We start from the raw sequence: 15,796 nt of genomic DNA on the forward strand, positions 1-15,796 counted from the left end.
GATGCCCGCCCTCCCTCCCAACCCACTGTCCCCCAAGGCCACTGCGACTCTTCACAGAAAATGCAGAATTAACATGCCCAGGAAAAGAAGGCAGATGCCTTGAACACAAAACAAAATCTTGTTATACGCCGGGAACAAAAACTCTGTGCCTAACCCGTCGCCTTGCGCCTTGCATTTTGCAATCAGTATAATAAACTCCCACCCAGGTTCCCCCCAAACATGTCAGGAAGGGCTGCGGAAAAAAGATGTCCCTTTAATAAAACGTTATCAACATATATCGTACACAAACTACAATGTATCATAATTACTTTTTTTTTCCTCTCTTAATTCAGAACCAGACTACAAGGTAAGAAAAAACACAGAAACAGCTACAATGTTCCCAATAATCCGCACAAAGTCTTTTTTCAGGCAGATGATATCTCACATAATATGATATCCATGGATCAGAAAGGGGGAGAGACAAAGACCAGCTACGGGGCAGCGGGGAGAGTAAATGTACAGAGAATTCGGGTGTCTCCAGGGCCAGACACAGAGGTTTCCGCGGGGAGTGCTGAGGTGAGGGAGGCCGAGTCACCCCTCCTGAGAGGGGCAGGCTCCACTGTCACGTGTTGGTTTTTGAAAATAAAAACAGGACCGGAAACAGCACGTCTGTTCAGTGGTTGGTGTGCCCCCCACCCCACCCCCACAACTATTCCAAAGTCTTTCCGTCCAGTTCCAAGCATATGCAGAGCAATTCTGGTCAATATCCTGTCTTTGAAAAAGGAGGAAGAATCAAGAAAAAAACAAAACAAAAGAAAACCCAAACCCCAGCCCTACACTGCCAGCACACACAAGGACGATGCGAGGGCCATGGGGACGAGGACGCGGAGGTCACAGTTTCCATGTCCCAGGTCATAGCCATCCTGTCGGGGGGTGGCCTCCCCCACTCCACTCGGAGTCACCACTCAGCTGGCAGGATTCTCGCCGGGAAGACTGGGGTGGGGGCTGAGGAGGGGGCTGGAGGGGCGGGGGCGGTCCAGGAGAGACGGAGAAGCAATCCTGGGCACAGTGCACACCACGGGGTTGCAGCGAGGCTCCGCCCTGGTGGGGTCCGGAAAGCCGTCAGGTGGCTCGGCCCCTCCTGCCGCAGATGGGGGCGGGGCAACTCTGGGGTCCAAGTCGTGCAGCCGCTGTTGCCAGCCACCTTGGCCACAAAAAATTAGGCAAAACAAAAACAGAACAGGTCCCAGGCCCCTCCCCTGTCCATATGCACAAGCCAAAAACCCCAAGTGGAAAAGGGTGACTTCCTTTTTTCTTTCCCAAAAAGGCCTTTTGAAAGAAACCACTGATTGTAAACTGCCCAGTTTATTATTATCATCATTATTATTATTATTTTTAGGTGGCTACAAAGACAGCGTGAGAGCTCACACCTAGACTAGCTTTCCTGGTGGAAGGGCTTGGCGACAGACAGCGGGGCTTGTTATTTTTTGTCCTTTTTTTCTTTTTTAAATGAAGAAAGCAAAGAGGTTGGTTGGGGTGGGATGAAGTGGGGGCTTGATAGAAGCTTCCTTTTTTAAAAATTCCCCCCCCCCAAAAAACCCCTGAAAACAAATAAAAAAAAATCCCAACAACGGTAAAACCCCCAAACAATAAACAACAAAAAAGTGTCATGTACATAAAAGGTCCTTTTGGGAAAGGGCAAGGGGTGGGCTTTTCCTGGTCATTGACTTGAAATATATTTTTGAGTTCTGTCCTTCATGTTTTATGGAATAAAAAGTTCGGCCTTTTTATTGCATGAAACTAAAATTGGAAAAGGTGGGGGGAGTGGAGAGGAGGGTGGGGGTGGAGGGGGAGCTGGGAGATGCCCCTCCCCCAGCTCCTGGGTAATGACACCTCACTTCTTCTTGCATAATTTCTGGCATCTTCCCGCCTGCAATGCCGGCTCTCTCAGCATCTCGGAGAAGAGGAGGGGGTAATCACACACTCATCGTCATGCTTGGAGAATACTGGAAGGGGAGAAGCAGAGAGGGGGGTTGTGAGGGCCGGGGAGTGGGAACCTGGGGAAGATCTGATTGCACAGAGGCAGGTGGGACCAGTCTGGGTGCTTGGCTGGGCTGAGACTGGGTGCCACTGGGTGGGCTGGGGGCTGCCCACCTGTGCCCACCTCTTGGCCTCAGCCCGTGTCTGTCAGGAACTCTGGAGGCGGACGCATTCCCTGCCCCTTGACCCTCCACAAATCACCCCTTTTCCAGCTGAAGAAGCAGGGCCCTCCCTCACCCTCCCGTGGGGCTGGCAGCTTTCCTGAAGTCGGGGCACAGGACTGCAGAGAACTGGGGAATGGTGAGCCAGGGTGCCCTGGGGTGGCAGCCAGTCTGGGGTTCTCAAATCTGCTTAACCATGGGGCTGTTTCTTCAAGCAAGACTGTGAACAGAAGCCCAATATGGAAAAGTAGACGACCAGCCCCTCTGCAGTGACATCCCAGGAAGTCAGTCTCCGTCACCAGGACAGATAGAAACGGACCCAGGGCTTTTCCAGTGACATCAGCTTAATCAGTGCCGAAAGCATTGTGCCTGCCCAGAGATGCCTCCAGAAGGACCTGCCAGTGGTCAGACCCAGGTGGCAGTGGTCAGGGCCACGCAACAGGCAAGGTTAGGGCTCTGAACTGTGTGGAAAAATAACACCAGTGAAAGGCCCACAACATGGCGGCCAGGAGCCAGGCCCAGGGGGCAAGTTTTGGCCAGAAGGCTCTAAAATTTGTTCAATAAATAAATCCCAGACCTCAGAGGATCAGATGATGGCCCAGGGATGAAACGAGGGTGGCAGCAGGCACACTTACATTGTCGTTCTGGAAGGAGTGGAGGAAGTTCCCTCCTAGCTCGCCGTCGTCTCGAGGGGTGCCTGGAGGATTGCTAATGCCACTTATGTTGTTAGGAGAATTCTGCAGGGAGAACAGAGGAAGTGAGCCCCGGGGCCCCGCAACCTGCCCAGCCAGACCGGGAGAGAGGTTTTGGGGGGGGGGTCAGGTGGGGCAGGGGGGGTGCTCTCAGGGAGGAGACATCAAATATACACTCACTTTTGGAAGTCCATCTATGTCACCTGACCCTGGAAGAAAAGAATCCTATTCAGTTTCTGCCCACTCTTCTGTGGAGGGGCATCCGGATCCTTCCACCCAAATCCCACACTATTTCTGCGCTGAGAATTTTCTACCCTGGCAGGGTCTCTCAGGATCTTTCTGTGGGCCCCACCGAGGCCAGGGCTGTGGACCAGGCCCAGCTGAGTCAGCTGAGGCGAAGAAAGGCGTCTGGACAGGGCCGGGAGCAGCAGGCTTACCTAACGATCCGTTCATGTGGTGTGGCTCCATGCCGCCCATGCCGCCCATCGGGCCATCCGAGCCTGGACCCATGGGGAACTGAGAAAGAAGCACAGAGCATGGCGGCTGAGTGGCCTCAGCCCTCTGTGTTGTGCTCACGGGCTCGCAAGCCCAGCAGCACCACAGTCCTGACCTGAGCGAGCTTCCACTCTGGTGGGGCTCCTCTCACACCCTCAAGGTAGAACAGTATCTACTTTTTGGTCATTATGAATAATGTTTATGAACATTTGTGTACAATTATTATGGAAACATGTTTTCCTTTCTCTGGGGTAGACAACGAGGAGTGGAACTGCAGGGTCATATGGTGACTGTTTAACCTTTCGAAGAACTGTCTAACTGCTTGCCAAAGCAGCTGCACCACTTGACATTCCCAGTGGTAAAGTGTTAGGGCTCCAATTTCTTCCCATCCCCGCCAAACTTGCTATCTTCATCTTTCCTATTAGAGCCATCCTACTGGGTATGAGGTGGTATCTCATTGTTGTTTTCATTTGCATTTCCCTAATAACTAAAATGCTGAGCCCCATTTCATTCTTCTTCTTCTTCTTCTTTTTTTTTTGTATTTTTCTGAAGTTGGAAACGGGGAGGCAGTCAGACTCCTGCATGCGCCCGACCAGGATCCACCTGGCATGCCCACCAGGGGGCGTCGCTCTGCTGCAATCAGAGCCACTCTAGCACCTGAGGCAGGGGCCACAGAGCCATCCCCAGCGCCCGGGCCAACTTTGCTCCAATGGAGCCTTGGCTGTGGGAGGGGAAGAGAGAGACAGAGAGAAAGGAGAGGGGGAGGGGTGGAGAAGCAGACGGGTGCTTCTCCTGTGTGCCCTGGCCGGGAATCGAACCGGGGACTCTCGCACGCCAGACCGACGCTCTACCACTGAGCCAACCGGCCAGGGCCTTCATTATTCTTCTTTGGAGATATCGCTATGCAGACCCTTGGCCCATTTTTTAAATTGGGTTTTTTCTTTCAGTTATTGAGTTTTAAGCGCTCTTTACATATTTTAGATTTAAGTCCCTTATCAGATGTATGGTTTGCAAGTATCTTTTCCACTCTGCAGGTGACAGTGTTCTCTGACACACAGAAAGTTTTAAATGTGATAAAGTCCAATGCATCTACTTTTTTCTTTTGTCACTTGTACTTTTGGTGCTGTAGCTAAGACGGCTTGGCTTGACTCAGGTCACGAGGATTTACTCCCATGTTTCTTCTGTTTTAGAGCTTCAGCTCTCCCATTCAGGTGCAGCATCTGCCGAGTTCACTTTGCGTCCTGGTATACAGAAGCAGTCCGACTCCACTCAGCCGGGTCCGCTGTATCTGTAAACTCACCAGGTGAGCTGTCCCTGTCTCAGAGGTCCACTGTTTCAAAACATTCCGAAGCACACTGGATGTCATTAGAAATCAAACCTGTCCTTTTCAGGGAAAATGGTTTTTAATTTTTTGTGTTTTTTTTTAATTCAAGATTCTTCCAGCTTATTTACAATTCTATATTTTACATGTCAATTAAACTAAGAAACCTGTATCTTTGTTTGTTTTTTAAAGATTTATTTACCTATTTTAGAGGTGGAGGAGTGAGAAGCATCAACTTGTAGCAGCTGCTTCTCTTATTCACAGGTCAGGCAGGCTCAGGGAAAATGGCTTTGCCCGACCAGGTGGTGGCGTAGTGGAGAGGACGTCGGCCTGGGATGCTGAGGACCCAGGTTTGAACCTCGAGGTCACAGGCTTGAGCATGGGCTTATCCAGCTGGAGCACACGATTGCCGGCTTGAGCGTGGGACCACAGACATAACTCCATGGTCACTGGCTTGAAGCCAAAGGTTGCTGGCTTGAGCAAGGGTCACTGGCTTGGCTGCAGGCCCCCCCCCCCCCCGGGCAAATAGAGAAAGTAATCAATGAGCAACTAAGGTGATCCTTCTCATCTTTCTCCCTTCCTGTCCCTCTCTCTCTTGCTTAATAAAAAAAGAAAAAGAAAAAAAAGGTTTTAAAGCAGAAAGGTAATCTGAATTTGTGAGATCCAACCTGGATTCCAATTAAGTTACAGTTTTAATAATGATATTGAGAAAATCTTATTTAATGTGGCTTCACATAGAGTGACATTTTTTGAGTTCTCAAGCAGTCTCATTTCCAAAAACAGTCCTTTGGCCGTATGAGGGTTTGTGGCAACCCCCACCCCCTCTCCACCCACAACTGAACAATTCAGGTGCAGTCTGCTCTTCCTCACCTAGGCTCTTCGTGGCCTCTTGAAAGAGCCATCAAACAGTTGTGGAGACATGGCATATACATTTCTATTTCAGTGTAATTCCTTCCTCCATTCTCATTTCAACCTATTTCCAAATTAGAGAAGGACATCACAGCAGGCCAACACTGGAACATCATTCCTATGGCCAGAAACTATGATGGCCATCTCGTGGGCTCAGGTCTGAAGCTTTCAATTTCTGCAGTCTAAAATCTCATTAAGTGCTTCTGCATGTTTTGAGGAAATTGACAAGTGACCGAAAACTTTCATTATGAAAGCCTGGTACCACAGGTAAGCAAATCATACTCCTTTGTAACAGTGCAGGGGACAAGGTGTATGGGACATCGAGCAGGTAAGATGTTTACATGTACATTTGTAAATGAAATTTGCAACTTAACTGTCTTCAGATAAATGAGCAAAGTCTAAGTTTGTATTTGGACAAGAGAAGAACAACCTTTATAGCTAAGACCTGGAAGACCTGTTTTTGTTGCCAGCACTTTTTTTTATAATTAAAAAAAAATTTTAATTTATTGATTTTCGTGAGAGAGACTGGGAGAGAGAGGGAGACAGGAATGTTGATCTGCTTCTGTATGTGCCCTGACTGGGGATCAAACCTGCAACCTCTGCGCTTCGGGGCGATGTTCCAACCAACCGAGCTCCCCGGCCAGGGCCTTGCCATGATTGGATACACCATTGACATATTGTGGGAAGCTCACCTGATTGCTGGCAAGATCTGACAGAATTAACTCTACACTGTTAAGGACCAACACATACCATCAGAACTCCCCTCCTATGGGCCTAGAGGACTTCGCCGTATGTAGCCTCTGAATCTGGAACTGTAACCTCCTCAGTTCAGGGAGCGGTTAAGGGGCTGGCACGGTGATGATGTTCCTTCAAGGAGTTTGCCCAAGTGAACACAGCAGCTGCTATTTTTGACTGAACTTTGGTGTCTTTTTGGAGGATGAAAACAAACTTTTGATCAGAAAGATGTGCCTGTCTCCTCTTAGGCTCGTGCAATTCCGTCTCCAATGCGCCTTCACACCACGACCCCCTCCACATCCCCTCCTCTCTGCAGCATGCCGGTAGTACCGTCCGGCTTGCTCATCCACCTCCCTATTTCAGCTGTATGTGTCCTCCCACCTGTCGTTAAAACAACATGGTTATTTGTCTTTTTTTTTCTGGTAATGTCTGGGTCATACTGGTGCTGAAACTGTGTGCATTTTCATCACCTGAACTCTTAGAACTCATGAGCACAATACTCACAACATGAAAAATACAACCTGCCTATCTCGACACGCAGCGTGGCAGTTCGTCTGCAGATTTAAGGGGACGCGTCAGTGCCCGGGGACTGCAGCACACTTGAGTCGCAACCCTGGGAGCATGCAATGTAGGTGATCCAGTAACGGAGTCTGCGGTCAGGAGCATGGCGACCGTGACCGTGAGAGGAGGGTGACCAATGCCATTTCCACGTGACACTACATAGTGTGCCCAGTCCCTGTCCTTTGGGCTGTTGTTCAGGTCTTACACTTTCCCGCCGAACTCTCTGCATCTACTGCCATAAGCCAGAACTTTCTGCGTCCTGGGAAGTCATTTCCTGGGACAGAGGGCTTTGAGAGCTAAAACGTGCATGGCTGGTCAGCCTAGTAAAAACTGGGGGTGATGAGGTAGGGGTCCTGGGAGGTGCTGGGTGCGCCGTAAAGGGGAGGGGTGGGCCATCAGGTGTGATGTGCTGTTCCCATCCCACTCAGTCACATGACTCTGGTTACAGCCCCTCTTGACACCCTAGGAGACAGTCCAAAGACCCTCACCACAGAAGCCACAAGCAGTTTAAACGTGCAGAGACCAGCATGGGGCCACTCATGATCAGGCTTTGGCACATGGGTGGTTTAAGTAACACATTGAAAAGTGAACCAACAAAACCATATAGAGCATCCCCAAAAAGCCACACACTGTTTTGGGGCTCCCACCCCATCTATGGCTCTGCAGTCCACAGACTGTTGATTTGGTCACACTGCAGCCTCTTTTCCAAATCCTGAGCTCCCGAGGGCAAGGCTGGTCGGGTTCACCTTCCAGGCTGATGTGGACGGGTTGTCTGGAGGTGAGACGGACCAGCACTGTCCTCAGGGAGCTCCTAGCTGAGAGATGGAGACAGGCTATAGCTGCACAGTCAAGTCCCAAGTGACATGGGACAGAGGACAGGGAGTGGTGATCAGAAAGGTAGAATCTGCCTAACCAGGTGGTGGCGCAGTGGATAGAGCATCAGACTGGGATGCAAAGGACCCAGGTTCGAGACCCCGAGGTCGCCAGCTTGAGCGCCGGCTCATCTGGTTTGAACAAAAGCTCAACAGCTTGGACCCGAGGTCGCCGACTCGAGCTAGGTGTTACTCGGTCTGCTGAAGGCCCGCGGTCAAGGCACATATGAGAGAGCAATCAATGAACAACTAAGGTGTCGCAAGGAAAAACTGATGATTGATGCTTCTCATCTCTCTTTGTTCCTGTCTGTCTGTCCCTATCTATCCCTCTCTCTGACTCTCTCTCTGTCTCTGGAAATAAATAAATAAATAAATATGTTAAAAAAAAAAAAAAAAAAAACCTTTAAAAAAAAAAAAAAAAAAAAAAGAAAGGTAGAATCTGAGCTGCAACATGACTGAAGGTGGGAACGCTGCCAAGAAGGGAGGGAGTAGTTTTTTGTTTTTTGTTTTTTTTTTCATTTTTTTTTCTGAAGCTGGAAACGGGGAGAGACAGTCAGACAGACTCCCGCATGCGCCCGACCGGGATTCACCCGGCATGCCCACCATGGGGCGACGCTCTGCCCACCAGGGGGCGATGCTCTGCCCATCCTGGGCGTCGCCATGTTGCGACCAGAGCCACTCTAGCGCCTGAGGCAGAGGCCACAGAGCCATCCCCAGCGCCCGGGCCATCTTTGCTCCAATGGAGCCTTGGCTGCGGGAGGGGAAGAGAGAGACAGAGAGGAAAGTGCGGCGGAGGGGTGGAGAAGCAAATGGGTGCTTCTCCCATGTGCCCTGGCCAGGAATCGAACCCGGGTCCTCCGCACGCTAGGCCGACGCTCTACCGCTGAGCCAACCGGCCAGGGCTAGGAGTAGTTTCTTGATGTGGAAATGGCTTGAAGAAAGGCAGCAAGGCCACAGGTGTGGGGGTCACAGGACTCCCCAAGGAGGCGACGGCACAGGGCAGGAAGTCCCCAAGTGGGCCCTGTGCTCCTGTAGTGGCCTCCACTCTTAGCCTGTGGCCAGGAAGCAGATCCGAGAGGGTGGAGGACTGACTGCCCAGGGTGGCACAGCCAGCCAGCTGAGCAGTGCCCGGCCCCAACCCTACCTCCAGCCTGGCACTCTCCCACACCGACACCCCACACAGGGCGGCAGGGCTCCCCCACAGTGACCAGAGAGAGGGAGCTGCCTCCTCCCCTCTCCCCCAACCCCTGGCAGCTATGAGATGGGAACTGAGGTGCCCAAGAGTTAATCACTTTTCTGACGGTTTACTTGATTCATCTTTGGTAACAAATGGCTGAAATCAATTAAACTTGCTTTCCCCTCAGCTGATGAAGTTAATTATGATTTGTTATGGTATCTGATATGTAAATTATTAGAAAGCAGACTTACGTTGGACCGGCTGCCTCCAGGCGGCACCGGATTAATCATTGTGTAGATGTTGTCACTGGAATTTGTTGAATCTGTAGAATAGTGGAAACCCGCAAGTCGGGGTGATTAATTCATTTCTTAATTAAAACAAACTCATGGCACTTGAACCCATTCTTTTGTATTTTATCACCTAAAATTTTCTTTAAGTACCGCCATTTTCTGGCTAATTTGTATTTAATGAAGATTCACAAAGTTTTTAATCACAGAAAATTCAACTGTGAAAACCACTCAACCCTGAAACGAAGAATTTCAGGGTGTCTGGACAGCAATGTGGACAAGGCAGAGGATTATAGGTGCAAAGTCTTATCTCCCCACCCCAAACCAAATCTGGTCACTGGCTGGGACAATGCGGGGACAGTCAGAGCAGCACCTATGCTCTCCCCAACCCTGCCCAGTGGTTCTAATCAAACCATGGAAAGAGAAACGTCATGTGTTACCCGGGGGCCACCCTGCCACGCTAATGGGGCAGAGGGAGAGGAAGGGAGGAGGCTGCAGACACATTAGCATATGGAGTGGTTTAATGTGACCCAGTCTGAATGTAGGTCATGCAGCTCATAAAAATGCAGCAGCAGAAAGAGGGAGTCAGAGCGGGAGCCGGGAGACCGCGGCAGCCGCAGCGAGCAGCCCCCCTGCTGCAGGGAGCCGAGGAGGGGGAGAGGGCCCTCCGCCTCCCCAATTAGCCAGAACCGGCTCCCCAGGAAATCAGCTAACGTGTTTATATCTGGAGCAGGCCCCATATTCCTCAGGCAGAAATCCAACCACCTCTCACTTTTTATTTTTGGGGTGGGTAAGGATTTCGTGTTGAATCCCTTCTAGTCATGGTACGATATTCTTAGCTGGGAACGAAACACAATTGTGAGGCTGGGCGTGCGTGCATGCCTTCCTTTGGTTTAAAAAAAGGGAGAAGGGATCTCCTAACAGGGGACTGGAAGCCAAGAGGCCCCGTGTGTCGAGTCCTGGTCCCAGGCTGCTGGAACTCAAAAGCCCCTTCTCAGTCACCTGGAAAAACCACCCCCAAGACAGGGTGCTTCTCTCTGACCAGTGGGAGCCAAGGCCAGAGACACCTTGTGCCCAGACTTCTCTGCTCTGCTCACCCTTTAACCAGAGATGAGAAGTGACTGGGCTGAGGCCACACACTGGTTTCATGGCACCAGGGGCCTCGTGCCCCTCAAATCCGATGCCAAGGTAATCGGTGGAGGCTATGCTGCTCAGAAGTGGCTAGCAAGCTTCGGCTCTGCACCTGTGCCCTCTAGGACTCTATGCCTCCAAAAGCACTCTCTCCCCAAGCCCTCTTACCTGCAGGACTAGGCATGATGGGTGTTCCTGGTGGGCCACCTCCGCCAGGGGGGCCCTGGAGATAAGATAAAAACTGACATCAGAAACCCACCATGGTGAACATGGTGTGAGGCCGCCGAGCTCTAGGCACGACAGCCGCACATGCTCACCTGGGCCCAGCCTGGCATTCAGCTCTCGCTAACCCTCCGTCAGTCACACAGAACCCGAGTGTAAGCCTTACGGGACCTGACTTAGATTCCCCCACTTTCTTTAAACTGAGGCAGCTGTATGAATGTGTATGTGTGTACTGGTCTGTGCTAACATGCATGACGACTGGTGAAACCATAAAACTGTGGTGGAAGCCAACCAAACCACTGGTCAGCTCCCAAGATGGGGATCCCAATTCTGGGTCTTGTTTGGAAACTTCTGGGCCACCAGGAGGTACAAATACCTGAATGTTGACAATAAATTCTAGCACAGTTAGAATCTGTGCTCAAAATGTGTTTTGAAAGGGAAAGAGAGGGACCCCTGAGTAGTTCTCTTGCACCCTTAGTCACAGTGGCTAGAAATGCAACACCACCCAAAGCCCACACACACTTACCACATAGGTACCGGGTGATGAGGAGGAGTATGGAATCTAGAAATAAGAGGTGGGGGAGCCATGTGTCAGAGTCACTTCTTCCAATAAGCAGCACTTTTTGGCTCCCAAACCCACTTGGGGACATGATCCTACTCTTGATGGGACAGGCTGTGGGACCCACTGAGCCAACTGGTTAGTTTCCCTAGGAGGGCCGGGGTGTGAGCAAAATCCAGCTCCTACAACGAAATGATCCCGGGAGGCCTGCAGGGAGCCTTGGGGAGTCCCCAGTTCCAGAGAGGAGGAAAGTGGAAACTTTGCTCCACCACTGGACTGTCTGTGCTTGGCCCCTTCCCGGCCCTTCCTCTGAGCGCTGGAAGCTGGTCCTGCAGAAGCTTCTACGTGAACAATGCTCTCTGAGCCAAGTCTCAGCTCACACATCAGTTTCTGCAGAGTAGTGGGCTGGACTGGGTGGGCACCAAGCCCATGATGGCCCCACATGTTACTCCTAAGCCCCCGTCTACAGGTGGGCTTCTCCTTGGAGGCAACAGATAAGAGTCCTGCTCCATCTCCCCTCCCTGTTGACACACCTCCAACCTGGGGATAGGAACCCCCTCCCTGGCAAATACCACCCACCCGACCTGGTACTCACTGAGTTAGCACTGTTAGGATTGGGCCAGGGTCTGCCAGCTCCCGGGCCCCTGACAGAGGAAGATAGAGATGAAGACAATGAAAAAGGTGCCGTCAATCCCAGGAGATGGTGCCAGTAAGGGCAGAACAAGAGGGCTAAAATGACTGATAGGAAGTCCTTTGTACCAGCCCACAGCCTTAGAAACCATCTGGTTCTGGGGTCCTAACAGCTAGTTCCTTGGGTAGAAATCTACAAACTATAAATTATATGAGAAACATGTGAAGTACATAAAATTTCCTAGGGATCTATTACCACAAAGGGGTTAAAAAATGCTGAAGCCCTAGAACAGGGTTTCCAATCTTGACCCTTCCACTTTATGCTGTGTGAGCCTGGGCATGTGACTTCACCTTTCTGTGCCTCAGTCACCTCATCTGTAAATGGGAGATAACAGCAACCCCCTTACAGGGTTGTTAGGAGATTAGGTGAGCTATGCCATGTGACACGCTGAGACCTGTGCTGGGCACATGAAGTACCGTATGGGGTGAGGTCTCAGCACAGAACTGCTGAGGAGACTGAGGCCCAGAGAGCTGCCAGTAACGGCGTGAATCACAAGTCTTCCAGGACAGTAGTCGGTGGGGAAAGCCATGGGCTCTGAGCCGCTGGCCGGTCATTTCTGCCTTACATGTTAATCCCGGGCATGGCGGGGCCGAGGGAGTTGGGTGGTGGTCTCATGCCGCTGCCGTAATTCTGCAACGATAACCAAGGGTCAGTCTATGAGAAGGAGAAGGGGAACCGGAGAGAGAAGAGGGAGGGAAAACAAACAGACAGAATATAAGCGAAAGGGTTAGTCTGTGAAAAGAATCCGATGAGAAAAAAATAATACATTTGTTTTTAAAAAGGTGGAAGGAGGGTGGGAATCAAGTGATGGGATCACAATGACAAGCCAGCACAGAGGGACAGTCACAACTTTAAACACATCTTCAGGGGCTTCAAGATGGTTCTCTCAAAAGCACACAGACAGCAAGCAAGCTGCTCACTTCTCTGGGCACACAGCACGGATAGGCAGCTGCCCCTTAGGTCGCAGGCAGGTAAAGGGAACGACTCAGTAACAGATCTGGCTGGCGAGGGCCAGCCACCTGGGGCACTCTGAGGAAGAAACTGTGGGCAGGCTGGGCGGCGGGGCCAGGGCCAAATGTGGAAGGGGAAGAAATGCTCCTGAAAAGCTTGACCTGCAGCTGTACAGACGCCCCACCTGGCCCCAAGTCTGGGTTATTCCCCCTCCCCCAAATCGAGTTGCCTAATCTAGGCGTCAGCATGTGGGGCCCTCAACAGGCACAGAGCTAGGAGCAGGAGGAGAACGTTTCTACCCTCCCTCAGAAGGAATCACTGTTCTGTTTGCGAGTCCAGGCAGAACTGGATACTCCCAGGAGTCCCAGCCCAGCTCAGTATAATCCACTGAGGCAGAGTGGGACGGGTCACAAGATGCCTTTCACCTGGTTCACCCCGTCACAAACAAGCCTGACTCTCCTTTCAATACTATTTTCTTGACAGGAATGTGTCTTGCCTCCTTTCTCCACTTGGCGGGCTCCTACACATCCACTAAAACCCCGTCCAGACAGCAACTCCTCTGTGACGCCTTCTTGCCCCACCCCTGGGGTTAACTGCTCTATCCCACCGACTCCCATAATGCCCTGTAACTTTCCGCCTTCCCTGCCCACAGCACAGTGGACTGCGATTATGCCACACGGCCATCTCTCCTACTGGACTCCAAGTGCGTTCTGAAGATGGGAACTGTGACTTAGTGACCTGCACAGCCCTCTGCCCCCTGCCCCCGCTGGCACAGACCAGGTGCTGGATCCATCAGTGAAGGCATGAAGAAGTGAAAGAGTAGAAAGTAAAACGAGCCTGGCTGCAGCTTAAGCTCTGCCCTCGTAAGAGAATCTGAAAGAAGTTGGTGGACTTGATGGCAAAGGAATAGCCAGAATTAGCTGGTTTTTACCGAGCACACAGCATGCCCTATTTGTTAGTTTGTTTAAGTGAGAGGAGGGGAGGCAGAGACAGACTCCCACATGTGCCCTGACTGGGATCCACCCAGGAAGCCCCCCCATGGGGCAATGATCTGCTCTTCTGGGGCCATCCTCAGCATCCAGGGCCAATTCACTGGAACCAATCGAGCCATGGTTGCTGGAGGGGAAGAGAGAGAAAGAGGGAGGAGGGAGGAGGAAAGGGGGAGGGGTGGAGAAGCAGATGGTCACTTCTCCTGTGTGCCCTGACCGGGAAAAGAAGCTGGGACATCCACACGCAGGGCCAATGCTCTACCACTGAGCCAACTGGCCAGAGCTATAGCATGCCTTATATACAGTCTCTGGTTTGGTCCTTATCACAATGTCATGAGGCTGGTATTATCCCTGTCCCACAGAAGAGGAGACTGAGTATAAGGGATAAAGATTTGCGCAAAGTCACAGTCAGCAATGGACACAACTGGGTTTAAACGTGGATCTGGTAGCCTCTAGAGCTCGCCCCCCACGCCACACACCTGAGAGGCCAGGGGGAGGGGGGAACGGGAGGCTCGAGAGCCACAGCTACAGAGTCAGAGCCTGTATCAGGCTCATGGTGTGTTCTTCAGCCGGGACCATCAGCCAAACTTCAATGCCTTGGGGCCACCTCCCCTGCTTGGTCACCCACAGAGGGGCCTGGAGTCTAGAAGAATGTCCAGAGAGGGTGTGGACAATGACAAGAGCAGCACCAGGCTGGCTGGCAATGAGCAAGGCCTGCAGCCAGGGGGGGCAGGGAAGGACAGTGTATGGGGACACTTAGGCAGCCAGCTCCCTTAAGCCCGTATCCCCTGTGCCTGATAGGGTGGGGATGTGTGCCTGCCCTCAAGCAAGTAGTGGCAGGCTCAGGGGACATGCAAGGGCCAGGCCCGCTTTACAGAACTGTCACAGGGAAGTGAGCAGAATCACGGATTTGGGGTCAGAACATGGAGGAGGTCAGCACCTTGGTTCAGTCACTTGTGGGTGACTTTGGACAAACTACACAAATAACAATGCTTATTCTGTGCCAGGCTGTGCTATGTGCTTTTTATCACCAAAACTTAATCATCATGATCACCTCATTACTGTCCCCACTTTAAAGATTAACCAGCTGAGGCACAGAAGCAGGGCGACAGTCTCAAGCAGCTGTGCTGCCAGCAGGGCTGAGACTGAAAGCCTGCAGCCCTCTGCCAGACTGCCGCACTCACCGACGGGGGACAGAGAGCTCCCAGCCAGACAGGGCCCTGTGAGGCTCAGGCGAAAGGATGGCTCTGCAGGGCTGCCAGTCCTCAGAGGTGCATACTGACCTGGGGTGTCAGGAGCAGAACAAATGCCAGAGCCCTTAACGCCGCTGTCTAAGCATCACAGCACAGCAGTGCTTCGAGGACCCCATCTAAGCCTGATGTGCAGCTATAAAACGCCCTTACAAATCTCGGCCCTACCTGTGCTGGCCTGGAACAGGGAAGCTCACCCCATCCCAGGCAGGCCACTCCTCCAGAGAGAGAGAGAGAGAGAGAGAGAAAGAGAGAGGGAGAGAGAGAGGAAGGGAGGGAGGGGAGGGGAGAGATCTTCCAGGGGCTGCAGCTGCTGCCTCCTGCTGCCTCTCCCACCCAGGCGAGTGACCTGCACCTCTGGGCAATGAAGGGGGCCGGCCTGGGGCAGGCCGAAGCCCGGGGCAATGACAAGTAGGGTGCCCACCCCTGCGGTGTGCAGCCCCTCAGGGAGGCTCAGGGTACGCCATCTGCTGTTCCTGACCCTAGTCCCCTCAGGAGCCCCCCAAACAGCCGGCATGGCCGCTTCCCTGGAGGAGCTATGCCCACTGGGTCCTCCCCCTTCAGAAGCAAAGACCCTGGAGGGCCAGTGACATGTCCCCATTTCACAAATAAGCTGGAGGACTAAGGAGGCTAGAGACTTGCCCAAGGCCACACATAAATCTTGGGGGGGGGGGAGTGCTAAAAATCAGGTTTTGGGAGAAAGTTTTCAAATCACAGTATCAGCCTTTCACAGAGGGCAGGCCAACTTGGAGGCACGGTTTTGGAGACTCGGGT

General features: G+C 52.0%; 1 protein-coding gene across 4 annotated transcripts in view; it reads right to left on the bottom strand.

The window, feature by feature from the left end:
- Positions 1-234: 234 nt before the first annotated feature.
- SSBP3 (single stranded DNA binding protein 3) overlaps positions 235-15,796 on the bottom strand; it is a 173,647-nt gene continuing 158,085 nt past the window's right edge. For 2 of the 4 annotated variants that reach the window (XM_066376365.1, XM_066376367.1), the window contains 9 exons: positions 12,398-12,486; positions 11,737-11,785; positions 11,109-11,144; positions 10,529-10,583; positions 9,194-9,264; positions 3,310-3,388; positions 3,053-3,081; positions 2,816-2,917; positions 235-1,985 (listed from right to left, as the gene is read on the bottom strand). In XM_066376365.1, the coding sequence (XP_066232462.1) occupies positions 1,956-1,985; positions 2,816-2,917; positions 3,053-3,081; positions 3,310-3,388; positions 9,194-9,264; positions 10,529-10,583; positions 11,109-11,144; positions 11,737-11,785; positions 12,398-12,486 (540 nt within the window). In that variant the 3' untranslated portion in view covers positions 235-1,955. The remainder of the gene's footprint in view (positions 1,986-2,815; positions 2,918-3,052; positions 3,082-3,309; positions 3,389-9,193; positions 9,265-10,528; positions 10,584-11,108; positions 11,145-11,736; positions 11,786-12,397; positions 12,487-15,796) is intronic. The other 2 variants (XM_066376366.1, XM_066376369.1) reach the window with 1 other exon arrangement.

The sequence above is a fragment of the Saccopteryx leptura genome, chromosome 3 (assembly GCF_036850995.1).
Source record: "Saccopteryx leptura isolate mSacLep1 chromosome 3, mSacLep1_pri_phased_curated, whole genome shotgun sequence".
Lineage (NCBI taxonomy): Eukaryota > Metazoa > Chordata > Mammalia > Chiroptera > Emballonuridae > Saccopteryx > Saccopteryx leptura.